Here is a 27,356-nt window from a genome sequence, read left to right on the forward strand (position 1 = left end):
AAGTATACAACCTCCTGGGTATGACAACAGGCAGAGTCCCATCTAGTTGACAGGGCTAAAAAACCACAACACAGTACCTAACTTTTTTGTCACTTCTGGGTAACTGTCATCTATCAGCTATCCTGAGATAAAAGCACAAGGAAGGCAATGCTTTTCAGTTTTCTCAAGGGTTAAGGTCACTATAATCAGCATTGCACCCCTATAAGTATGTACCCAAGAAAAAATGCTTTTCTTCATTTCGTTTTTATTCCTGGGTAGATGACATATTAGTTATATTAAGGGGAAAACATGGAGGGAGATGGAAGTTTTAGAAAAAGATCAGCTCTTACGATTTTGTAGCTACAGATGTACACATACTTTTATTTGAATAGCAGAGCCATTGGCACTGACTAATTTCTTTTAGTATGTAAAACCCGGCTGTTAGGAAACAGAGGACTACACACAAACCCCAAGCTTTTCTAAGTCCCCAGTATTTCAGCACAGAAGCAGAAGGAAATGAAAAAAAAAAAAAAGTAGAAACACACCTAGACATGTGGGCAGCTGTATTTTATTGTACTTATCAGCGTACACAACCCCTTACGTGCTTGCTGCCCATGTCCCACTAGATGGTGTTCATGCTACAAGAGAAAACCAGGATGCAGAAGCGTGCCCGAGCTATCCTGATTTGTTTGTCACCCTTCAGCTTTTTTATGTTTTAAATGTATCCTCAGCTCACACACTGCAAGGTTTGCTATTTTGCATCTAATTTTTAAAGCTACTGGGTATCTATTTTTCCCAACAGGCAGTGGGAAATTCTGAATGAGTCTCATGCAGTAGTATTTCCATCTAAGACAATTTGTCTAACTTCACGGCTGATGTTGAAGCCTAGGTTGACCAAATTTAGTAAACGGCCACAGAACAGGATCTTGACTTGGGTGCCAATCACCCTCCTGAGACTCCCTGAAGCAACGAGGGACTGTAACGAAGCATCACCACGAAACCGTGTGTAGACGTAAAGCAAAAACCCTTCACGGAAGGCCTTAAGTAAACCCCACTGGATCTGTATTGGGTTATCGCAGGTGCAGGTAGACGTGCTGCCACTGCGACGCTGCTGGCGAGGAAGACTCGAGCGGGATGGAGGCAGGACTGTCCCTCGGGTGCCTGCTCCCCAGGGGGACGCAGTAACGCGGTGGCTTCGTGCAGGCCGCGGCCCGTAGCCCACCCTCACGGCTGCTGGCTCTGCCTGGGGAGCGTGAGGCAGAGGCCTCCCCGTCAGCAGGCCCCGCGCCTTCCGAGGCATCGCCTCGGAAGCCTACGAGTCCAATTTTGCCCTCAAACGGTGATTCTTTGAAGAAATCGGAGAGAAAAACGTCCAGTCACAGCGGCCGGGGGGGGTGACACATACTGCATATAGGCGACCTCCCCCCCACAGGCCGTCAGGCCGAGGGTGCTCGGCGCTGCACGGCGCCCGCCGCCGCACGCATGCGCACTGGCGGTCCGCCCCCCCCCCGGCTGGATAGTCGGGGCCAAGGACGTCCCGCCTTGGGCGCGCATGCGCGCAGCGGACCGCCGCCCCCCCCCCGCCTATTCCTCCGTCCGCGGGCGCCTGCGCAGTGCGCGTTTCCCGGTTTCCGCCTCCTGCGGCGCTGCCCTTCCCGCTTCCGGGAGTCCTCGGTTCCGCGGAGCGGCCGGCGGCGGGCACGGTGGCGGCGGCAGGAGTGAGGGTTCAGCGGCGGGGGGGCTCGGCCCCGGCCCCGGCTCGCCCCACCGCGCCGCCGGTACGGCGCCAGCCGCAGCTCTGAGGGCAGCGGGGCCGCCGCCGCTGAGGTAAATCCGTTCCCGTTCCTTCCCCGGGCCACCTTCTCCTCACCGAGCCGGTTCCCCCCCCACCCCTCCCCGCTCTCCTCAGGGCTGGCCGCCGCGGGCCTGCCCTGTTCTCCCGGCTCTCGCCTCAGGCTCCTCTTTTGGGGCAGGTCGGGCGGAGGGGCTGGTCTCCGTCCCCGCTGGTGTTTGGTGCCAGTTCTTAACGGGGTCTTTTCTAGGGTTTGGCTGTGCTCCTGCCTCTTTTCGGGTTATTTAAAAAAAAAAGACGGAAGTCAGCCGTGGAAACAAGTGCGTGGAAGTGTCCCTGTGCCCCAGCACCGTTGTGTTGTAGAGTCTCAGGTGCCGCCGTGGGAAGCTGAAAGGGGAGGGAACGGCAACCATTCGACACACGGTGCTTTTCGGTAGTGCCCTGGCACTTGCTCTAGGGAGTTCTGCTGATTTATGTGGTGCTCGTTTTCCTTATTTCCAGGAGGGAAGAACAGCGCTGGTGGGAAGTGGGAACGCAAATAGTTCACACTCTGAAAAACGAGAGGGTAGATTCGTACAGCATGGCACGTATGTGATCTGTGCCGTGAAAAAAAAAGGATTGGGAAATCATTGGCTGTTTTCTGTACTACATATACAGTTGTATGATGGTATCAGGATGCTGAATTACAGTGATGTAACTGTTTGCTGTGCTGAAGACATAATTAGGTTGAAGTGGCTGTGACTGTTCACATTAACAGACTTAAATTGGATCTTTTGAAGTGGATGCTCTCGGACTTTGAAAATTGACAGATAAAGTAGAGCTGTACTGATTCGTTAGTAGATGAAACTGATGTAAAATTTTAGTGGTTTTAGATTAGAGTTAAATAGCTGAAAGCTCTTTGTGGCTAAAAGAAATTGATAATATTTTTCATCTCTCTAAAACTTGCTTGGTTTTGCTCTAACATAGTATATTTTGTATCATGTATATCTGATGGATTTCTTTTTTATGGCTTTTATGAAGACATAGAACTTTTGAGGAAAGTAAACTGATAGAATTCCACAGCAGTTGAAAGGCTGAAGATGAATAATATAGAGGAAATATGAGGCTTTATATGTGTCTGATGTGAAGAACCATTGAAACAAAGGCCTTAACACTCCTTTAATCGATACTAAAAATTGCTAGTGAAAATAGTTCAGCTTTGGTCTGTGCTCATTTTGGCTGGCCTAGAGTTAATTAGCTCGTATGGGGCTATGGTTTGGATTTGTGCTGAAAACAGTGTTGATAATAGAGATGTTTTAGTTACTGCTGAGCAGTGCTTACACAGAGCCAAGACCTTTTCTGCTTCTCGCCCCACCCCACCAGCGAGGAGACTGGGGGGCACAAGGGGTTGGGAGGGGACACAGCCGGGACAGCTGACCCCAACTGACCCATGGGATATTCCAGACCGTATGACGTCATGCTCAGCATAGAAGGCTGGGGGAAGAAGAAGGAAAGGGGAGACGTTCGGAGCAATGGCATTTGTCTTCCCAATTAACCGTTACGCGTGATGGAGTCCTGCTTTCCTGGAGGTGGCTGAACACCTGCCTACCGATGGGAAGTGGTGAATGAATTCCTTGTTTTGCTTTGCTTGCGTGTGCAGCTTTTGCTTTACCTATTAAACTGTCTTTATCTCAGCCCACAAGTTTTTCTCACTTTTAGTCTTCTGATTCTCTCCCCCATCCCACTGTGAGGGAGGTGAGGGAGCGGCTGCGTGGTGCTTACTTGCCGGCTGGGGTTAAACCATGACAGTCTATGACATTACTTTTTGGAACCTGGAAGGAAGAATCACATGTGGATATGGATATAATAACTGACAGAAAAATGTGCTTGCCAGCCTGATATCACAGTGCAATCAGTGAATGTGATACCCAAGGTATCTTCAATTGAGTGTGAGGATATAGCATATATTGATGAATGCAAAAATTAGAATTGAAAAAGTATCCTCTAAAGTAGAATGTGATTCATCCAGTTGCCGTTGGCAAAGGAGTAAAACTTCCAGTTTCCACATAACAATACTGATACTGGTTTAAGCATCTAGCTTTCTGGAGTCTAATCTGAATTTTACTTTGTGGCCCTATTCCAAAAGCGCCAAGATACAAAGCCCAGCCGTAGACTGTGTTCATGTCCTTCTCTCAAGTAAGGTTGTTCTTTAATCTAGAAGCGTTCTGTCCTTCCTGTTGTAGCTCTGAACTCTTTGTGTATCAGACAGTGTGTATCTTTGCTGGGCACCAAAGTCTCGTGAAATATGTTTTCTTTGACTTCCACATCTGTAGGGGAAAAAATCTGTTATCAAAAAGATACCTTGCTGAACACCTCGGATGTTATTTTTGTGCCTATGGAAAAGTGACTTGGTGTCACAAATCTATCGGGTTTATTGCTGATAGCAAAGCTCTTCAATACTTTTTCTAAATATGTGTTCTGAAGACACACATAGTTTTTTTTCTTTCATTTTGCATAACTTGTTTTACTCTGCATTGTCATTGCTGGGTTTTGAGGATGTTTATAAAGATGCCACTGGCATAAAGACATAAATAATTAGATGACCAGCTTCCTAGTAAGACATCCATACTTATGCTTAAGTACTTCTTCTATATACCCTTTTTCTGAGATGATTTAGAAGAAGCATATCCCCTTTTCAAAGCTGAAAAGAAGCAATTCCAGTGTTTTCCTATGGCCTGGCACTTGCTGTATAATAAGAGACTGGCGTAAGGAGAATCATTACAATGGCTTGAAACTTGACTGTGTTAAATAGGTACTTACTGAAGATTGTCTCTTGAATGTGTTGCCAGGTGTTTGCATATAAACAGCATCACATTAGTTACGTGTTTCCACTGTAAAGTCTCACTGTATGCCTGCAGTAGAGCAGGTATGGGTCAGTACAAAGAAGGGCTAGAAGGCATAAACAGGAAATTCTTGGGATAAATATGGTACAAAATATATTAAGTTAGAGCAAAAGCAACAAAGATTTAGAGAGATGATGAGCTATGCCACTGAGGGTATGGGATAGATTGGGGATAAGCTGACGATAACACTTGGGGGTTGTATCATTGGGTTGCCATCACAAGCTATTTCAGCTGCTCTTCTCCGGAGTTACCTATGTCCCAGATTCTTGAAATTGGGCCTATCTCTTTGTAATTACAGATAAAAAAGTTGAGTCTGTCAGGGCTAAACTGGGATTGTAGTTGATGGCCTGGTTCTTCTGAATACTTGCTACTGTAGCCGTTCTTACACCTTATGGTTGCTGAGAAAGGTCAACCCTGAAGCCCTAGCGAAGGGCTCCTTGTACAGAGTTAGGCTGTTGCTGGGGCTGAGCTAAAGGGTTTTCAGTGCAGTTACTGGTTGATGTAGTTATTGGAGTAGTTTTATTTGTTTGCTGTGAAGTCACCGAGAGGTTGAAATGAGCCACAGTTTACTTATTAAATGGCTTTGCAGTTTGGATTGCATGTATCTGTAATAAAAAGTAGGTTATTCACCTAAATTAGGCGTGATTATGTCTAGACATTATCTGATGGATATTTAGCTGTCTGCGATGAATGGTCCAAATTGCCCATGGAATTGGATGTAGTAGTAGGTGTGCCCATTTAGTTTACTTAAAATTTTTGCAGTTTTTGAAGTTAATGTTTACACTCTAACCTTTTAATGAGGCTACAGTTCGGTGATTTTGATTTGCCACCAATGCTGTGCTTTCTAGGTGGGATTTCAATCCATTGTATGTAAGTGCTGTGGGATTCTTATTCTACTGTGCAGTATCTGTTAGTGTCCCTACAACTATTGACTTATCAGTACACAGTCAGAAATGTTGAATTAAAGGCATTTTCTTTATTGCGTTGTAACTGAAATATGAGGAATCTTAGGAACTTTCTGTTGTATAGCTTGAAGGAAAAAGTGACCAAAAAAAGATTTAGGCTCTGACAGCTGACGGATTTTTAGCCTGTATATAAATTCTTATCTGTATATCTGTTTAAAAAAAAAAAAAGAAAAATTAGATTTTTTTTTTTTCCCCTACAACAATGTTTTTCCTTTCTGCCTCAAAAAAAATAGCAGGGAAAAGGACTGTGCTTAACCGTGAAGTGCCCTTTTTTTATTTATTTAATTAACAGTGCAGGGGCCTCCTGATACAATAGTTGTATGGTAACATTCGTCTTCCTAATGCCCTTGGTTACGTTCTTCCAGTAAACTTAGAGAAGGGAGATTTGCTGTTCCCGTGGATCTTCTTTAGCCCCACTGGAAAACCAAAAACATCTTAGGCACAGTCATTTTACAAGACCGTCTTTGCAGTGACCATGAGTTTGTAATGTAGTATCTTCAAAAATTGTTGGTTTGGGTTTTTTTATTCTAGTAATACATCTGCATTTTGGGCCTACATTTCGTTAACAATGAGGTGCAGGTCAGATGAGACATTCTCAACCTGAGAATTTCAAATAACACCTAAGAGTTGAACTGCATTGGGTTAGGTTTAATACAATCACCTGTGCAAACAGATGACATTTTGCATGAAACATTGAATAATTTAGTGTTATCTTCCAATGCTAGATAAAGATTTTTAAAAGGTCAAAGTAAAAGCTGTTGCTTGGCATGTTAGAGGTTGAAGTGTCATGCTTTGTCCTGGTGGTTTGTACTTCAAGTATACAACAAGGACTCAATGTAAATTTGGCTGGGACAGGCATTGAAGCAAATAAATTAATAGTCTAGAGGAAAGCTGTGAGCATCTCAGTGGGGGTGCTTAGCTCTTCATAAAGTTTAAGTGCTTTTCAAACATTGATCTTCTTCCCCTTGAAGGGGACCAAGGTGGGGGGTAATGGTGTAGGCAGCTGGAGAAGAGAATGACATACAGGAGCAGGGGAGATGGAAGGGGAGGAGGAAATCACATGAGAATGACTAAATCTATTATTCTTGCAAAAGCTGAACTATGGTGGCACTTCCACATAAACCAATAACTGATGCGGCTACAATAAACACTGAAATTTTGCACAGAATTGCATCTACAATTAGGGAACTGACTGAATAAATAATGTCCCTGTCTGGTCAATAAATTCTCTGTTAACAATTTCAGATGATTACTCTGACTTTAATATTTCACTTGCAGAGGCTTAGCATGTCGTCTTCTATTGCTTGTCATCTTCACCTCAGAGAATGGGTGGGTGACATTGCAAATTAATGTGATACACTCAACCACTCTTCTTTTTGTGTGTTTGTACTTAGCTTCCACAAAATGCCATGTCAATGACAACTTAATGATTGTGGATTTCACAATATTGTGAAAACTTGTTTAACAAAAGTATAAAAGCTTATTTATAAAGCCAAAGCGAAAGCAATCAGTAGCTGCATGCAGTTATATGTGCATAAAAAGCATTTGCATTACCTTTTAGGCTTGCAGTAGAATATATGAGTTTGTTTAAATAACACAAGAGGCTTGTCATTTTCAGGAGAAGTCTGCATTGGTATAATTCCCCTTGAATTGGGAAAATTTGAAAATGTATACTGAAGAACTCCATCAGTAATGTTGTATTTGGAGTATTTTTTTGAACAAGCTAGTTTCAGAAGCTTTCCTTTACAGGTAAGTGGCTTCATATTTTCTGTAGCTGTTAAATGTCAGAATCCTTACATTACTGTCAAAATATATTAATTTAAATTAACCTTCCAAATAAAAGAATGAAGTATCTGTGTCACAAACCTTATTTTAAACACTAGAAAATAAAACAACTGAAGAAGTAAACCTAGGTACTTCTTTAGCCAACTTTAATCAGACACAAATTTGAAATTCCTACTGCAAGCTAGTCATTTTATCCCGTAATATATAAAACAAAGCAAGAAAATTTTCCTTGATCACATATTGGGGATTTAATTGCCAGACAGATGTTACAGTTGGCAGCAGTAGGACTGAGTGAGAGAACGGCAATGGCAGTCAATGTTGTTGTGCAGAACAGGGATCCCAACTTAATTTGTCAGAAACCAGTGCAGCAGTGCTTTCTGTGCAGTATGCATGTGATCACTAACTTTACCAGTCAGAAATTCAGGCCCACACCTCTTCTGTTCTCTTCCCCAAATAGACATCTAACTCAAGGTTTTGTGCTGCAGTCCTGCTCCAAATGCCATGTGGTGATTTCCAAAAGTTAACTGCTAAAATTTTCAAGCTTTGAAGTATCTGGTTTTCTAAATAAAAAAAGTTCTTCCTCCTCTTCTTTCATTATGGAAAAAGGAAATCTTCTACACTTTTAAAACTACTGATGCTCATTTACTTTAAACAATCTGTGTTGGATTTGAGTATTATGTCCTTGTGAAAAGGAAGGAATGTGATTCAAGATTGTGGAACGTTCGTACTGTCAAATTAAGCATGGTTAGAACAGTTTATGCTAGCATTTCAGTCCTTGTACTGATTTGTATGTCATAAGTTGTATGGTAATTATTTGCCTATGTGGTGGAATTCTAGCAAGGAGAACTTGTTAAGTGTATATTCTCTTTGGCATAGTTGTGGGTCATTTTCTTTTATATACAGATTCTGGAATGAGTAGCTTATTAAAATTTATTTTAAATTGGCCATAGCTTGCTCTAATAATTAGAGTTAAAACAATTTTTCCTATCTTATCTTACAAATCTAAAAATAGCGATAGACATGTATACTTGTTATTAATAAAAAAATAAAAACCTTGCTGTAGGCTCTGAAGACAATCAAGTAAGATTATTATTTTTTGCATATTCTTAGTCATACAGGAGTGGCAAAGAGGAAACAGAAGTAGGTCTTTGGATACATTAGTTTTAATGCTAAAACCTGCATATCCAACTCATCTTAAAAAACAATGAACAGGACAGATGTAAGGTTACTTGAAACACTGTTTAGAGTTTTTTCGTTTGTTCTTTGATAGCTTAGTCTAAAAGGTTTTTTTCCTCTTGGTCAGAAACTTGTTTGCTGTAAGTACATGCAGTGTATTTCAGAGTACTACTATCTATGTATATTATTTGTGCTTAACATTATTTTGCTGATGAAGCAAGAGTGCTTTACTAATCAGTTTGTTGATAATGTCTTTTCAGATTACATCAGATATGACTATGTGAATAGCCTAGGATAGCCCAAAGGAAGGACATGATGTCAGAATAACATACAAAACGTTTGTGAGGTACGTGGGTTTTTTTTCTGTTGTGCTAAAAAATTTCTTGGCTGTCTTTAATACAGTTAAACAAAATGAATGCAATAATTTTGTGCCATTTCATTTGTATGCTAAAGGAGTTGCTTGCAGAATTGATCTACAATTCACATCTGTCATGACATACACAAATACTGAATTTTTATTTTTTTTTCAGAATCTTGATGTCTGTTCTGATTTAAGGTAACTTGTTGATTTGAGCAGCTGAAAACTTGCCTTGATTGAAAAATAATTGTATATTTCTTCTTCTGAGGTATTGCACCTTAACTGGAAGGAATTCCAAATTTGTGTTCTATAAGAAGTTTCAGAACTGGGAGGTTGTTTTTGATTCATTGATTCCTCTCAGACACTTCAAAACATCTGTGCAGCAGGAAATCTTGAAGGACTAGGGTTTCTAAATAGTCCTTTGGTGGAAAAAAAACCCAATCCAAACATTTTGTTTGAAAAAATGTTCCAAATGACTTATGTATTGACTTATTTTAAACAAAAAGAAAAGGGGTGGGGGGGAATACTTAAAAAATGGCAAAGTTAGTACTTTTGCCATTGGTTGAATTTACCCTAAATGTGAATGCACTGTATCTGACTGTTTCTGCAGTACTGCCACTAGATCCAAGCACCAGAGCTGTACTTCTTGTTCTGTTTCACAACCAGAGAATGTAGCCCACACTTAACTGTGTCCTATGAGTATCTCAGCTAGCTATTTTAACTGTTGCTCTGGGATCCCTACACTGCAATCTGCATATACTTGTTTTCATTTTAAGTCTCTTGGATTATTCCTGCCTAGTTCTAGCATTAAGGCTTAAGGATCAGAAAGATTTACTGGGCAGAATATGTTTATCTGATTCCTGGTAGATGGGACTGAGTTTTTTAAAGGGTTTAGAAATACATAGCTTCATCTGAAAACTATCTCAGTGTGAGTCTCTTTACCTGGTAACGGTCACTTTGACCATTTTAGATTAACAAAGTGATCCTATATTCAAGGTCTTGGGATGTAAATTGAAGTGCCATATTTCCTACCAGTCATGTATGCTACCATTAATAAGGGTAAAAAATGGAGACTTTTGCGTGGCTGTCATCAATCAATATAAAGGCTTTCAAGTTTCTCTCAGACATGGCCTTTAATAGCATGAATCAATACAATTTTTAGAACACAGTATACTTTTAAAGGAGCAAGCTATTCCTGAAATGTTTCAGCTTTAATTTGTCTCCTGTTTGTTGATAGTACTTCAGTTGTGCCATTCCATATCTCTGCTTGTTAGGGATGTCTGGAAAATAATTCTGTTTTCATGAAAACTGTTAAGGTTTCAAGTCTTGTTTTTGTTCCACATTGGAACAACAACAAAGCCCTAAAAGAGTTTTCATGAACTTAATTAATTAATGTGTTCTTTGAAAATCTGATTCGTGTAATCCAATGCCATGCTAATTTAACCACTGCTGTTTATTTCCCTTAAGCTTGGTCTGGTCTGAGACCATTTTGTCAGTTATCCAATATATCTTTGTAACAGGTCTGTGGTTTTTTCAACACAATAGCACTTTTGTCAACAAATTTAGCCGCTTTCTAACTTGCTGTGTTTTTTGTTGTGAACAATGTACTAGAACGGCTTTATTTCCATTCTGTTTCTTCCTTCTGCTCTTCCCTGGGTTGCTGGAGCAGTGTGAAAAGTCAACAGTCTGGTGCCATAATTTGCTGTTTTCTGAGAGGCATGAGCTGTAATTTAATGAAGACTTTGCCATTTTAGTTTGAGATAAAAGAAAGAAGTTGCATTTTTAACAAAACGGGAAGAATGGTTTATGGGCACAACAAGATGGAAATGAAACCATTCTAAAATCCCTTTGTCAAGCATTGAAGTTGCATGATTGTGGTGGGTTGACCCTGGCTGGACGCCAGGTACCCACCAAAGCCACTCTATCGCTCTCCCCACCATCAGCTGAACAGGGGAGAGAAAATACAACGAAAGGCTCGTGGGCCGAGATAAGGGCAGGGAGAGATCACTCACCAATTACCGTCATGGGCAAAACAGACTTGACTTGGGGAAATTAGTTTAATGTATTACCAATCAAATCAGAGTAGAATTATGAGAAATAAAAACCAAATCTTAAAACACCTTCCCCCCACCCCTCCTTTCTTCCTGGGCTTAATTTTACTCCCAATTTTCTCTACCTTCTCCCCCTGCAGAGGGACAGGGAATGGGGGTTGCAGTCAGCTCATCACACCTTGTCTCTGCTGCTCCTTCCTTCTCCGGGAGGGGAGGACTTCTCACACTCTTCCTCTGCTCCAGCATGGGGTCCCTCCCACAGGAGGCAGTCCTCCATGAACTTCTCCAATGTGGGTCCTTCCCACGGGCTGCAGTTCTTCATGAACTGCTCCAGCGTGGGTCCCTTCCATGGGCTGCAGTCCTTCGGGCACAGACTGCTCCAGTGTGGGCTCCTCTCTCCACAGATCTGCAGGTCCTGTCAGGAGCCTACTCCAGCACAGGCTTCCCACGGGGTCACAGCCTCCTTTGGGCATCCCCCTGCTCTGGCGTGGGATCCTCTGCGGGCAGCAGGTGGAGATCTGCTCCACCGTGGACCTCCCTGGGCTGCAGGAGGACAGCCTGCCTCACCATGGTCTTCCCCACAGGCTGCAGGGGAATCTCTGCTCTAGTGCCTGGAACACCTCCTGCCCCTCCTTCTTCACTGACCTGGGGGTCTGCAGGGCTGTTTCTTTCACATGTTACCACTCCTCTCTTTGCCTGCAGTTGCACAGCAACTTTTCCTCCTCCTTAAATCTGTTCTCCTAGAGGTGCTGCCACCGTCACTGATGGGCTCAGCCTTGGCCAGCAGCGGGTCCGTCTTGGAGCTGGCTGGCATTGGCTCTGTCAGACATAGGGGAAGCTTCTAGCAGCTTCTCACAGAAGCCACCCCTGTAGTCCCCCCCCGCTACCAAAACCTTGCCATGCAAACCCAATACAGTGATATAAAAATAAAAGTACGGGTTTATAAAACTCAGTAAATGACTTACAGAATTGTTGATGAAACTTTAAATTAGTATCTTTTGATTATGGAAATATTTCATCTTTATGTAGTCATAGAATTGTTCAGGTTTAGATAAAAAAAAAATCTCAGTAATCTATTTTACACTTGGATATGTTTTATCTTACAGAAATAAAAAACAAGAGCCACCTGTATTTCCAGTTTCCTCATGCATAATAATGGTATCTTTACTTCCTGCAGGGCAAGGCCAGAAAACCATGCAGTCATCAGGGCACAGATTCCGTGATGTTGAGCACCACCCGCTTCTTGCTGAAAATGACAGTTACGATTCCTCTTCCTCAGAGGCCGACATGGCAGAGAGGGTTTGGTTCATCCGAGATGGCTGTGGTATGGTCTGTGCTATAATGACATGGCTTCTGGTTGTCTATGCAGACTTCGTAGTGACTTTTGTGATGTTGCTGCCTTCCAAAGACTTTTGGTACTCTGTGATCAACGGTGTTCTCTTTAACTGCTTGGCAGTCCTAGCTTTGTCATCGCATCTGAGAACTATGCTAACTGATCCAGTAAGTATGCGATCGTTCCTTGACGTTGGATTGTTCTCTCATGTGGCTCATCACCTGCAGAGAAATTTGGAGAAATTATATCAGTCTTCTCCTGCTAGGAAGAGTAGTGTTAAATTCAAAACCCTCAAAGTGAAGGGATGATATCTGTACTTTTCCTGTTGTTCTGTTAATGAAACCATAAATAATTTTTGACTTGAGGAGCAAGCAGTATAAAATTAATTTATAAGGGAGAGATAGGGTCATGAGAAATACAGTTGTTTGTAAAATATTAACCCAGGTTCTGAAGAAGCTAATAAAGCTTTAGTCTTTTCTGTCCTAATTTTTCTTACTTTTTTTTGTCAGATATATTTTCAAAACTTCATAAGAAGTTGTAGCTTCATCCTGTTGTGTCGTTTGAAATGTACCTTCCTTTTATGGCACATGAAAGAACTTTTAGAGGTAGACATGGTGAAAAACATCAGTCACATATTGGCCTAAAGTAAGAACTACTGTCCTACATGATTCATGCATTTTTGTGTTTAGGTATTTGGAGTCAGTGGGAAAGGAGATTTAAGTTGAACCCACACTGGAACGGCATAGGCGTAAGAGGTCTTGAAAGTACTTATTTCTTACGACTTTTCAATTCAAGAGTTCAAGAGATTAATTTGTTTATTTTGGACTAAAATCTATTATTCTTTTTAGGGAATAGATCTGGGGAGAGAAGGGTGACGGGAAAAACATCTATTTTCTCCAGATTTTTGAGACTCTAACAGTGTATATAGAAGTTATGGGAGTGTTCAAAAAAAACAGCAGGGTGTTGTAGTTAATGGTTTTCTACGTCTTTGATTTGCTTATGAGCCCCCACCCAGTGATGAAATGTTACGACTTCTACAGACTGTGACAGCTAAGAAAGTTAATGGTTTAAGGATAGATTGCTTAAAGATATGTCCTGGTAAAACTATATGTCTTTCTAGACCTATGTTGTTCTTTATGGATAAAACGTGATAGAAATTGAGATGAATTGCTACCTTTTTTCCTCCACTGCTTTCCTGCTGACTCTCAAAATGGAAGACATGACTGTGTGATAGAAACTAAGATTGAAGGAAAAAGGGAATAAACTGCCTCAAAACATACGTGAATAAAATTTCCTCTTATAACTATAAAAATAGATTTTTAATTGAAAGGAATTGGTGGCTGTCTGAGATGACGAAAAATGTTTTTGAAGTAGAGCATATTTTTATCAGCAAAATGCTAAAAGCACGGCCTGAAGTTAACATCCTTAGTGACAGATGAAGAGGTGAATGTGAGATGTGTTTTATAAGCATAAATTTGCTTGGAACAAGGTAAAATTGTGCTTCAGGAGTTCTCTCTGAGATAATTCACCATGTTTATACCAAAGTATTAACTTTAATGAGAACATTTATATTGCAGAAAATACTTCAGCAATACAACATGAGTGTTTAAGAAACTCTTTCGGTTAGTACCCCTGCAAAGGCCAGCTGGCTGAAGTTTGAAGCACCACTTGGCCAAAGAGTTCATCTGGGGCAGAGCTTGGGCTGTGTCAGGCAATACAAACACAAAATTTATTCTGGTCTGTAGGCAACAAAAACTTTCTGCTGAAGTGGAGAGGTATTTTGCAATTAATCTGAAGTGCCTGCTGGTTTCTTGTTTCTGTCCTGAAAACTTCCTTAAGGTGTCTGTGTAAAATTATGATGTTGCCGGTGGGCTTTTTTTGAATGAGAAATAATTATAGAATGTTGCAGGTAATTTAAGCCAACCTGGAGAAGGCTATCCCTGTGCGAAGTAAGTGCTGGCCTGGAGGAGTTGGTACAGAAAGGCAATTGCACTTCCATTTTGCATCACAGTTTATTTCAAAACCGATTCCTGTCACAGATGAGCTTTTAACTCTATAAATAAGCAAGGTGACAGTGGTACTGTCCATTATTTTCTTCTTACTAATCCAAAGTTAGATTCCAATCTTGCGAGGTTCTAGATTAATATTGTTGCTGGAAGAAGCAACCCTGCCTGCTGTTCCTGTCTGTTCATCATCTTCCTCATTGTGTTGAAACAGCTGCTAATGCGGCTCTGTGGTGAACAGCTCGGAGAACTAATCACTAAGAAATAATTTCTTTTACTGATGGGTAATTTTTCTTCTGGATCAGTGCCTTCAACTGTTCACCATGTAGCTACACTAATACAGTAGCAGAAGGCAACAGGGGACACTAGATGTAGAATAAAGAAGCCAGTGGCGGTTCATGGTGACAGTGTCCAAGCTAAAAGCTTAAGTATAAAGGAAAAAAAGGATGACTGTTGGTTCTCAAAAACTTGTGTACATGGGGCAGGCGGCTAAATCTTGGATTCAGAGAGTTGAAATAACATCTTTCAAGTAGTTGTTGCTAATTTAACTTTTGTGGCTGGCTTGGCCTAATAGTTGAACATCACGACAATTAACATATGCTGCTCTAAGAAAGCACGTCTCTTTTAGTAGTGCTTGTTCAGTGTAACTTCTCAGCAAATATTGTACCTGTAGTGCTTGTATCTGCATGTAAAGATGTGTCTTCCTCTTCATTTTATGTATGCTGGTGACAGTAGATTCCATCAGAATTATGCTAATACTTGGCCATAGATGAGTCTTGCTGAAATGAAACTGAATTTGAGGTCAGAGGTAATTTATTCTTTTGGAAATGATCCTGGCTTATGGCAGACTAGCTTTGACTAAATGAACTTATTTCAGCAATTATCCTGAAATTACTGGTGTGAAGTCTATAAAATGTATTTTTAAACACTGTCATACCATTTAAGAAGCTTTCTGTCCTTTAATGGAAATGATTTCAGGGGGCTGTACCCAAAGGAAATGCCACTAAAGAATACATGGATAATTTGCAACTGAAGCCAGGAGAAGTGATCTACAAATGTCCAAAGTGCTGTAGTATCAAACCTGAACGTGCACACCATTGCAGGTATGCCATAGTTTTCTTTAAAGCAGTTATGCATATTGAGTCGGACTAATGTTCCTAATATTTATGTGTTAATTTTTTTCCCCCAAATTTCATCTTCTTTCAAATTCATACATTGCAGAGTATTCTATAAATATAATATACTATGGCCAAAAATGAATGTGGTTGAACGGAAAGAAGCAAGAGACTTGAGAGTTTTTAAAAGTAATCATGCTGTGGTGTCTTAAATACTTTTTGATCTATGAATATTTTTTCCTGTGCATCATTCTAATTATTGTGCCATAGTGTTGATAATGGAGGGCAAAGGGAAGAACCTCAAGGAAATTTCTGGTAGAAGCTGATTTAAGAAATGATTCCTACAATCTTAAGAAAATACAGATTGTTTTTAGACTATCATTTTAATTTGTGTCATCTTGTCTTTGTAGTGCATTATTTGAAGTTATATGCTAATTGACAGATTATTTTACCAAAGTTGTATGCATAATTGGTTAAATGCACGTCTGCTTATTGAAGATTCATTTTAGTAAGGACAGAAGTGATGATAATTTGAGCTAAACATGCTATGGAAGAGACAGTAAATGTATCCATTTTTAATTAATTCTCAATCTTTTGAGTTTTCAGGCACTGTGGATATGCATTTGTAATGTTTATTGTGTGAGAATTGAAACTAGATATGCCTGCATAATTAAGACTTACATAAATATGTAAATGTTTCTGGTGGCTCTCTCTAGGTATGAGGAGTGAAGTGTATTGAATTGTGTGGTGTATTAAATATAAGTCTCTGAGTGAGTGCCCGTCAAAAGAACAGAGTGAAGTCTTGTCAGGACTCTCAAATTATTATGTAAATTTGTGGTTTCTAAGTTAAATGTCTCAGTGTATGTCACTTATCTGTGTGAAAGTTATGGCTGAGAAGCTATTTCCATTATACTCAGCCTTGGCACTGAAATCTTGTTCTTCTCTCAGATGTGAGTGGGTTTTTGTATCTGGAGTGTGAAGGGGAAAGTTGCATGTATAAATAGTCAAGTATAGAATTATCTTCAGTTAGTTTGTGTGTTGTAGGTTAGCTTTTGCATGGATGCAGATACCAAGCCTGCCTTCCTGTGCAGTGACTTTGGTTCTGGCTGGCTTTATTACCTCTGGTAGAGCGTTACATGAACACAGCTGTACCAGTTGCTCCGTGGGCCTGAGGGTGGAAGCGGTGCAGCTGCTTTCTTGTGGCAGAATATAAGCTGTTAATCTCCTGGGATCCAAAACAGCTTTGTGCAGTCTGTTCAGATTTCCTGGCATTGTGTTCATGGGATGCGGTAAAGGGACACCTGAGAGCCTCCGCGAAGTGTAGGTTGGATCTCGCTAATTTTCTCATCTCAGATTTAGGCTGGTTCCTACAGAGACTTTGCAGGTATCTTTAAAGTATTTCCCACATCTTCGGTCCTGATAGGATTTACTAATTTGGAAGTAACCCTGAATGAAGACATCTTATGTTGCACTGTGCATATGAGCCAAAAAGCTGGAGTATTGGACAGCCTAGAGCCCATGCAGCTGTGTGGCTCTGTATGGGCAGTGCTTATCTGTTAGACCTGCAGCTAACAACTATATAGGTTTCAGACAAGCCCCGCAGAGTCCCTTGAGTACATCTGGGCCATCATCCTCTGCAGGCACTGTGTTATCTTGGATGTTGCAGTAGCCTGTGATCCCAGTTAAGGAGGTGTTGATTGAAAAATTGTTTCTTCCTGGAAGATGAATAAAAATAAACTAAGTAGGGACTTCAAATACATTGTTTATAGCAAGAATTTGAGTGACATTTATTGTTAAAGCAGAGCAAGAATGGGTAGTGTCTACAGTGAAGGAAATCTGTCATACTTCGAAGAGTTTGCTTTCACTAACCACTGGTTAAGGGACCGAGCTTTGCATGTCTTGTGAATTGTTTTACTTTTTATGCCTTGGTAAAATACACTGTGAGATGTTCCACATAAGGGCAAAGGATGCGTTTTCGTGCTTGCACAGCGCGTAACTGGCTTTACGGAACATCTGAAAAAGAAAGCAAGAGCCTGAAAGTGTATGCGCTATCCTTTAAGCCTGCTGTCATGTTTTTCTCAGCAGTTGGATATCTGGTTTAATTGTCTTTGTCTCTGTTACTTGTACAATAGGTGCTACTAGTAGTTGCTGTTACTTCAGAAAAGTTAAAACAAAGGATTTTTTTTGTAATTTCTTGAATGTTGAATACATACTGCATAGACAGGTAAATGGGCTGGAAACCAGCTACCAAAATCCGATTCTTTGCTATAGATTTAGCACTGCAGAAGTGCTAAACCAAATAGAAAAAAGGTTTGTTTGATTATACTGCCAACTTTTTATTGGCTTACAAACTCATTCCAAGGACATTAAAAGGATGGTCTAGTCCCAAGTAGTCAAAGTGGCAATTTGCTAATAGAAGAGACTTGAAAATGGAAATTGATGTTGGTTCCTGTTGGGAAATACTTACACTCAAAGCCACAGTGCATGTTTTGAGTAGTAAATTATTAACAGAAGAGACTCTTATAATGTAGTTATGAAAATTGTTGTGCAACACTGCAGCAGAAGTTCTTTTAAGGAAGAAAAATAGTTTCATAATACACATCAGTGATGGGGAAAAAGAACAAGAAGCTTTTATTTGCAGCTAAATATCTAGCCTCAGTGAAATACATTAAACTGAGATTTTACTAAGCAGTTAACATTTTCAGCATAAGGAAGAGGTTTATTCTGAGCGAATGCTATTTCATTTTCACTGAAGTAGCACAGCTGTCACTATTTCTAGCATATTCTGTGCTTGTGTTTGCGTATGGGGAACTGTTATTCACAACCAAGTCACTGAGATGTTTGCATCAGTCTTCCTGGGAATTTCTGTTATCCAGACCAGTTTCTCTTCAGCCATTAGCTGTGTCTTTCTGAATGTTGTCCTTGGCATTCGAAACTAATTGCACCTGCAGTTGCCTGAGTGCGTTCAGCAGCAGCGCCAAGCTGGAAAAGACCTTCCTTTGTCCACAGCTGCTTGTTCTCACTACCGAATTGCTCCTTCCTCTTGTGTAAGGCATGAGTGTTCGTGCACAGTGAGATGACCCAGGTTGCAGCTAATGGAATGACTTCCCCGCCAAACTCTTGCCACATGAACATCTGTGCTTGGACAGGGGAAGGAGTAGAATACAAGTGACGGGGTTAGGAAGAAGGCAGAACCACTGTTTTAAGCATTGCTGCGAGTTTGTTGGCTGGAAATTGAATCGTGGTGTGAGATTAGAAATGAAGGCAGAGTTCCAGACATCTGATGTCTTGGAGAGCTCTGCGTGGGCTTGTGAGAAATACTGAATGAGCAAAAATGAGTCCTGCCCACCTCACATCCTCCAGTGTTTGGCTTGATTGAGGCTGGATGTGATTTTACTCAGTACTTCACATTAATATTCCTTTTAGAGTGACAGTATATATTCTGTGTTACATTAGGAGGCTTGCATGGCTGTGGTAACTGGAGTTAGCTCACCTTCCCACAGAGCTCGGGAGAGGCTGAACTTGCAGGCAGCAGGCTGTGAAATGAAAACTTTTTTGGAGAGTCTTCTGAATGCCTTCTTGTGAATGATACCTGTTTATTCTGCACTAGAGAATGGTTGCGGTGTTTAGTTATGGTATCGGGATTTTCATGTGTAACTGGCACTGTTTAAAAAGTAATTTGCATCAGAAGATGAATCATCTTTAATGTCCATAAAACAAGAGACAGTGGGAATGTAGGGCCTGGGTTATGGTAGCTGAGGACAAAGGGAGCTTCAGAGAAGCAGTGAGAGATTTGGGATTCTTTCATATAACCTGCACAGGAGTATGTTCTGCCTCTTGCTGAATTACCTTATAATCATGCATATGTGATGACTTAAAAATTATTTTGTGCCTTGGAGCATTGATTTCCCCCCCCCCACGCATCCCTTTTCTTCACTTTAGTGACAATCATTTAGCTTTGCTTTGTGGCTTGTCACTGCAGCACTCATAGATACCATGCATAAATAAGCATGCATTAAAACCGAAGGATTTTGAATAATAGTGCCTGCATTTTTTAGGTTTATTTGGCTTTGTAACTGCTGAAATGAAAATGCTTAATATTTTGAATGTTCTGCAGGAAAATCTGGAACACTTTGAGTGTGTGGCTGTCTTAAGTACAAAGCTAGGAAAATTAAATACCAGCATTACTGAAGCTATTGGTTTATGGAAGAACTTTAACACATGTTGCAACTGTTCTGTTTCTCTTGTATAACTCTTCATGTTTGGCTGCAGATGGACCTGAATATAAGAGAAATGAGCCCTCTGGTGCTGTATGGCCTAGCAGATGTAGAGTGAAGTTATTGAAATATTTGACTTTTCTTTTTGGAAATAACCTTGGCTCAAAACTGGGCAGAAACTAAGCATTTAGTTGCTGAACTAGCAACGAACAGTAGGGTTTAAATACTCATTAACAAGTAGGCAAAGAATGCGTGCTGCTTACAGTTTCACTATTTTTGTTTTATGTTGAGGAAGTGAGGTGTGACATTGTAAGCTGTTCTTTACTTGAGATTTTGATTGCGTATGTTTAGAATTGTGTGGCTAGTTGAAACCTCAAGAGTGACAATTTCTCTCTTGAAGACGTGAATTTCTTTTTTTTTTTTTTTTTTTTTCTGATTCACAAACTAATTTTACAACTTGGAAGTCTGTAAACTTGAAATAATTACTTTGTCTAAAAAAGCTTCTCCAGAAGGAAAAGGTGTTTTTTAATAATAAATCTAGAAAGAACTGAAGCTTTGCTCACTCAGTGCCGCAAGTGTCTAAAACAAGTTACCGGGTTCGCCTGATTGTGTGTTTGGATATGCAGTGATTCTCATATTAATATTGTTTTTCTTATGTGGAGAATATTTTATGTACACAGTCAGTTTTGTAACAATCAAAAGCTGAGTTGTGAGCAAGCAAATAGTTTCTTTAAAGAAATGTGTACAAAATCACTGTCTGCAGTTTGTCAAGAAAGATTTCAGCACATCATCTTATGATCACTGGATACCCTTGTTTCTACATTAAAATGCAAAGTATTGTTTCTCAGCAGAAGTCTCTTTTCGTTTCCTTCAGTATTTGCAAACGATGTATTCGAAAGATGGATCACCACTGCCCGTGGGTGAATAATTGTGTGGGGGAGAAAAATCAGAGATTTTTTGTTCTGTTTACGGTAAGTGAAAATCAACAGCAGCTTGATCTCAGTGTGAGTCTACCTTGATTACAACAATTTTGGTTGTGCTTAGTAGTGAGTAATGGCTTAAGGGCACAATTGTTTTGTGTTGGGTTTTTTTTTTTTTCATTTTTCCTTCTATGCAAGATATTCTCCAAGCAGGAAGATATTTCTGCTCATACTCATTTTAATCTTGTAAAGTGCTGTTATTTTAAACTACCTTAATTTTGCTGTGGTTTATGTAGTAACAATTAGTGAAATGGTACTGTGATTTAGGGAGCTAATCCTTGACCTTTCATTGTTGCCCGTGTTTTTAGATTCCAGCTTAATTAGAATTTGTTTTTACATCATTGTATTGAATTAAAAATTGAAATAGGAAAGTATATTCGCTGTGCAATCGCAAAGGCTGGCTGAAAGGAATGTCTGGTTTACTACCTGGCAGCAGTCAAAAGTAAGCACTCTCTCTTATTTCCAGATGTATATAGCCCTAATTTCAGCTCATGCGCTCATACTGTGTGGGTTTCAGTTTTTCTCCTGTGTCCGAGGGCAGTGGACTGGTAAGCAAATACTTAACTTTCACTGTCATAATCTAGCAGATAGTAAGGGAAAGTCATAGCGTCCCACCTATTTCAGTCCCATGTATGAAATATTACAGGACTTGGATCTTTTTAAAGTGAGGTCCTGAAAATATTTCATACCTGTTTACCCATCTCTCTCTTCTTTTTTTTTTTTTTTTCTTTCCTTTAGTCATTCACTGTAAGAGCTGTGGTTGTCAAGGGCATTATCACTCCCTTTCCACATAGTAAAATTTACTACCTCTGTAATAGGAAGGAAACAGATAGCTGGTCGTCAATCACCTCAGCGCTCTATTACCTGGAGCTGCTAGCTGGGCTTTTTATGTCCCACCACAATTCTGTGAACGATAGCTAAAACTTAAACAAATTTCTCCCTCATTCTGTTACTGGAGCCAACTGTGGGGCTCCTGTAGAAAAGAAATTTCCTGACCTGTCCCAGTTGTTTGTTTAGGCCTCTGACTTGCATTTCTTAATATTCCAATGTGCCAGAGCTCATTCTGATCTTGTGCTTTTGACAGAAGATGATTGATCATATGTTCTTCCTGGTACCTGAAGCAACAGGGGAATCCGTGGGACTGGTTTTTGACTGATATTCCGTTAAATGGATGGAATCTTAGTCCTTTTTTACTTGAAGCATTCTGCTTCCTGTATACTATCCCATTTCTTCTTTGTCTAACTATAATTGAGTTAATCAGTTGATCAGAGGATCTCCAGAGATGTGACTTTAAGTGTAAGTCAGAACCTGATTACTTTGTGTGGTGAATTAAGAAAAAACAATAAAACAATCACAGCAAAATGGAACATCTGGAATAACTAGCAAGTCAGAACTCAGTGGTGATAGTTTTTACAGCGTTTGTCATGCATGAAACTTCAAGCTGCTCTCATCTTTACATATGTGCAGTTCCGAGTACTTAAATTGTCTTACATGCAAACATTTATTTGAGCATTCAGCTCTGGGGCCCCAACATAAGAAGGACATGGACCTGTTGGAGTGAGTCCAGAGGAGGGCCATGAAGATGATCAGGGGGCTGGAGCACCCCTCCTATGAGGACAGGCTGAGAGAGTTGGGGTTGTTCAGCCTGGAGAAGAGAAGGGAGACCCTAGAGCATCCTTCCAGTACCTAAAGGGAGCCTACAGGAAAGATGGGGACGGACTCTTTATCAGGGAGTGTAGTGATAGGATGATGGGTAACAGTTTTAAACTGAAAGAGGGTAGATTTAGATTAGATATAAGGAAGAAGTTTTTCACTGTGAGGGTGGTGAGGCACTGGAACAGGTTGCCCAGAGAAGTTGTGGATGCCCCATCCCTGGAAGTGTTCAAGGCCAGGTTGGATGGGGCTTTGAGCAACCTGGTCTAGTGGAAGGTGTCCCTGCCCATGGCAGGGGGGTTGGAACTAGGTGATCTTTAAGCTCCCTTCCAACCCAAACCATTCTGTGATCCTTGAAATACTGAGATAGGATTGCAGTAATGCAGTACCAAATGCTGTATAGGAAGACAAAAGTGTTACTTCCTGAAAATTCTTTATTTCTCTGGGCAGCAAATAAAGCTGCTGCAGTGCTAGAAATTAGAATTTTGTTTTAATTGTGAAATACCGATTCAAGTGTCAGATATTTAAGCTTTTATTGCTGTTTGTTGAAAAGGGGATGAACATGCTCTATAGATTGTTTTAATTTATTTTTTTTATAACTATGTCTGTCATTTTCACAGAATGCAGTGACTTTTCCCCACCTGTAACTGTGATCCTGATGATCTTCTTGTGCCTTGAGGGTTTTCTGTTTCTCACTTTCACTGCAGTCATGTTTGGCACCCAAATCCACTCAATATGCAATGATGAAACGGTAAAGACCTCTACTTTTGTATGCTGTAATGATTATTCTGGGAAGATGTGTTTAGATGTTTTATTTGCATGAGGGGAGGCTCTTATTTTGGACAAAATCCCAAATCTGAAATAGCTCATCATTTTTATTTTCTACAGTTGTAAGGATTGAAATACTTTCTTGGGGTTTGCTTTCTAACAGAAGTTCTTGCATTATTTGCTTTTCGGACATGAATTTTATAATTAGGTTTTTCAGTTACAAAGATTGCACAGCTTCTGACTTCAGTTTGGACTTTCACTTCTCAACTATCACTCCTGATTTGTGTCATGAGAAATGTCTGTTTTTCTCAGGTTTACACTTAAACTAGCTATCTTGTATCAACACTTCACACTTTCCTCTACTTTTATACACTTTATTAGAGTGTAAGTGTAGTTGGGACCTTTGGCTCCCTTGCCCTTAGATCTGCAGTGTTAAGCCTTGAGAGGATGTTTTGTGATGGATAAGTGACAGGAAATAGAAGGTATTTGAATCTTGTGGCTGTTCAGAATTTTCTCATGCGAGGCTGTTTAAAAGTGTACTTCTGTACTGAAGACTAACTGTGAAAAACAATTGATAAATACGCAGCCTTCATTAGTGGGAAGTACAAAAAATGATCATCAAAATAATGTGTTTGGGAGAGTAAGCCTAGCTTCAGTAATTGCAGTACAAGAGCCTTCTTGGAAGCCTTATTGTCTGGTTTCATTAACCGAGTAAACAACTTCTAGTGCAGATACATTGCGTGCAGATCCTCTACTGTAAGGTCAGCCTTTCTGGTCATTTTGTCTTTTAGTTTGAGGGAGGAAGAGGTAGACCAACCTTCTTGTACACGTTTTATGTTCCAAGTCTTCTGCCCTGTACCCACAGGGCTAAATTGGCCATTCTTATTTCTTCCTTACTAAATAAATAACAGTAAGAAACTAATCGGCTCACTAGCTATACATTAAAAGAATGTAAAATAGTCATCAGTTTTGATAACTGCTGTTAGACTTTACTAAACTTTGGACTTAACAGTACGTCACTGCATGTCTGTTTGTATACAGGAGATTGAAAGACTGAAGAGTGAAAAGCCAACATGGGAGCGGAGACTACGTTGGGAAGGAATGAAATCTGTTTTTGGGGGTCAGCCTTCACTCCTGTGGATTAATCCTTTTGCAGGATTTCGAATCAGGCGACTTCTACTGAGAGCAAAGAAAGGAGGACCTGAGTTTTCTGTTTGAATCTAATTATGCTGGAACTTGCAAGAATACTATATAATATTTATTTGGGGCCAGAGAAGGCTGTCTACATATAATCTGTGACCAGGTGAAACTGATATCAGACATTTGCTTGTAGCAAGCAGTTTTATACGTTTATCGTCACAGACATCTCATTAACTTTCAGAGACGTGAACTGGATCTGTAATGGTCTTAACAGCAAGGTAAGAGGAAAAGTACATGGTCACACTAAAGAAGCCAAATGTCATGCTACTGTAATTTATTTTATGAGATTAATTATCCATTTTTGTTAAACCCTTTTTATTTGATAAAAGTTTGGGGAATTACCTGTGTGTTTTTATAAAAAGTATATACTTAGGTGCAGTTGTCAATCATAAGGAGGAGCATTATGGTGAAAGTTGATCTCAAATGAGACCTAGCCTTCTAAATCCAGTTTTCAGGGAATAGTGGTTTATTCAGTTTTAATTTATATTTCAGTTTGTCCTAATAAACAGAGCTGTACTCTTGTGTCCCACTTCAGACACACATTCTTCATATGCAAGTGATTCAAAGGACTGGTGCACACAACAGCATAACACATCAGAGGCACTGTTACACCCCTGCCAAATGTCTTCCCAGGCTCACAAAAGCATGTCTTGTGTTTGGCAGTATTAATCTCATATGGCATTTAGGTAAGTTCTAAATCTTCAGTAAACAACACTTTTGACTAACAGCTGTGGGCCAAATTCTGCCCTCAGATATGCATCTCCAATTCTTAATGCATTGATTCTAGAGGAACTTGAGTGTAGATGTTTGAGAATTGTATCTAGTCCTCTGCAGTGATGAGTGGGACCAAGTGACTGTATCCTTCTGTGTGAGATTAAAATGTATGTACTGCAGATTGGAGTTAATTAACTGAAAACAGTTGTCTTTGTAAGGTCTTGCTCTGCCCCTTTTTATGGTACAGACTTTTTGTAGAAGGAAAGCTGTTGTCTTTGTTCAAGGGATCATTAAGTTATCAGAGGAATGAGGGAGGTTGCCTCTTTCTCAAGTACAACAGAGCTTAAATGTGGAAAGATCTGTAATAGAAGGAATTATTTTGAATTTAACCATTTTCTGACAAAAACTACTTTCAAGAAATGAGAGCAATATAGATCTAGAACTGCTTTATGTGGGCCTGACAACAGTAGTGCTAAGAAATGTTTATAAATCTGCAAGTAATGAAATACAAGCTGCAAGTAATGAAATTCAGCTAAAAGTGGGTTCTTTAAAAATTATATTTAGACTATTTTTTGTATTATTGTTAATCTCTTCTATATAAATTACTGACAATATAAAGGATAAAGCAGGAGCCTTGATACATAGCTTGAAATTGTGCCTAGAAAGTAAATAGCTCCCTGTTCTGGGACTTGCCTTAAAATTGTCCTGTTCTCGCTTTTGCTTTGCCAGTAGCACTGGTGATCTGTCCCACTTCAAGCAGTTCAACGTGCTGAAGAATCTTGCATTATAAAGTTTACGTACTACAGATGCTATACATTCTTTTTTCAGTGACCTGCTTCTCCATTTCTTTGTAATTGTTTGTGGCATCTTGACTCCAGCTTCATCAGGTTTTATACCATTGGGTGGGTGAAATTGCTAAGGGATCCATTTATTACCTATGGCCCCACGAACCAAAACATACAATACTATGTAATATGTTCACTTTGCTTGGGGGAGATGGTGTATAACACTGGACAATTGCTAGGTGGACACATCCAATGCAATTGCAGTCAAATGAACAAAACTACATCTCATGTAACTGAGGGGAAAGTTGAAAGTTCCACAAGAATCTTTGCATATTCAGTTGCACATCTTAAAGATTGGGAAAAAACGTGTCTGGCTTTGTCATGAGGCTCTTAATGTGTATATTGTTTAATAAAATATCCTGATGAAAATCAGAAAATATCACTTCAAGCGGTTGAATCCTGTGACTTAGCAAGTGTGTGCGTGTGTGAAATCAGGTTTACTTGGCTTTTCAAACCCTTGTTACGTTGTAATTTTTTTAATGTAAAAAAAAAATAAAGTAATGAATTGAAGTCTTAGTTGATTAACTTCTGCTCTGTATGTCACTTTTTTTGCACATAGATTTGCATATTCACATATATTTAGATTATAACAACTTCAGGGTAATGATCTTGCATCCTTTGGCTTGTAATTTATATGTACATGTGTATCAAGTAACAGATGATATTGCTCCAAATTAAATGCTGCTGTGCTTAAGGGTTTTAAGCTGTGCTAACTGCTTAGCTGCTCTTAGGCATTTCCTTTTCTGCATCCTCTGGTGTAACTGTTTATCTTATTAATACCTGTTTTTCTAAGACAAGTGGGAAAACACATGGTGAATACTTCCTGCTTGAAAACTCTTTAACAGAGTATCTCAGGCTTCACACTTTCAACCTGTTGGTTTAAAATACACGTTTGGACTCCCTAGTTTCTCTGCGCAAATGTTGTCTTTTGCCACTAGTGCTGTAGCTTCAGATACAAACCCAATTATGCAGCCTAGAGAGCAGCAGTTCAGGTAGTTGTCAACAGAACAACTGACCCAACAAGGGTGAGGGTGAGGAGGAAACAAGGTTTACAAAGGCAGTAAAGGATGGAGAGACTGGAAGCAGTTTATTTCTCGTTTGCAATAATTCTAAAAAATACTTCGGTACCTTTCCTGGGTATAATATCACACTTTTGTACACTGCTGTTTCCAAATACATTCATACAAACTCTGTGCCACTGCTTCTTGTATTTTTTAAGCAGGTTAATGGTTTCATTATATTTGTATGCCACAGGAGTTAGTCTGTGCTATGTTTACATCTGTTTTAGGGAAGAGCTTGTTTACTCTCCAAAGGAACAGACATCTCTGCGGATGGATCCTGTGAATTTATCTCCTTTTATCTCTCTGCATGACCTAACAAGATCCCTGTACTCCTCCCAAGTTGCCCGCCCTTTCTTCCAGAGATGATAAACTCTCCTTTTTTTCCTGACTCCTAGCAAAAGCTCCCCATTCAGCTAGGCTGGTCGTTTTCCTCAGCGGTTCAACTTGCAGCACATGGCAATAGCCTGGTCGTGAGCCAT

General features: G+C 40.0%; 1 protein-coding gene across 4 annotated transcripts; it reads left to right on the top strand.

Annotated features, from left to right (window-relative positions):
- Nucleotides 1-1,622: 1,622 nt before the first annotated feature.
- On the top strand, nucleotides 1,623-26,341 carry ZDHHC7 (zinc finger DHHC-type palmitoyltransferase 7). 4 transcript variants are annotated; one of them, XM_069793344.1, is made up of 9 exons: nucleotides 1,623-1,806; nucleotides 8,840-8,925; nucleotides 9,110-9,135; nucleotides 12,166-12,488; nucleotides 15,303-15,427; nucleotides 20,531-20,627; nucleotides 21,103-21,184; nucleotides 22,910-23,040; nucleotides 24,099-26,341. In XM_069793344.1, exons 4-9 carry the CDS (start codon nucleotides 12,183-12,185, stop codon nucleotides 24,273-24,275), a joined length of 918 nt encoding a protein of 305 aa, XP_069649445.1. In that variant the 5' UTR covers nucleotides 1,623-1,806; nucleotides 8,840-8,925; nucleotides 9,110-9,135; nucleotides 12,166-12,182; the 3' UTR covers nucleotides 24,276-26,341. The 4 variants fall into 4 exon arrangements, with proteins under 4 accessions (XP_069649445.1, XP_069649446.1, XP_069649443.1 ...); XM_069793345.1 differs by lacking the exon at nucleotides 9,110-9,135 and having other exon boundaries at nucleotides 8,840-8,942; nucleotides 12,157-12,488; XM_069793342.1 differs by lacking the exon at nucleotides 9,110-9,135 and having other exon boundaries at nucleotides 1,624-1,806.
- The last annotated feature ends 1,015 nt before the right edge of the window (nucleotides 26,342-27,356 follow it).

Source organism: Haliaeetus albicilla, chromosome 10 (genome assembly GCF_947461875.1).
Source record: "Haliaeetus albicilla chromosome 10, bHalAlb1.1, whole genome shotgun sequence".
Taxonomy (NCBI): domain Eukaryota; kingdom Metazoa; phylum Chordata; class Aves; order Accipitriformes; family Accipitridae; genus Haliaeetus; species Haliaeetus albicilla.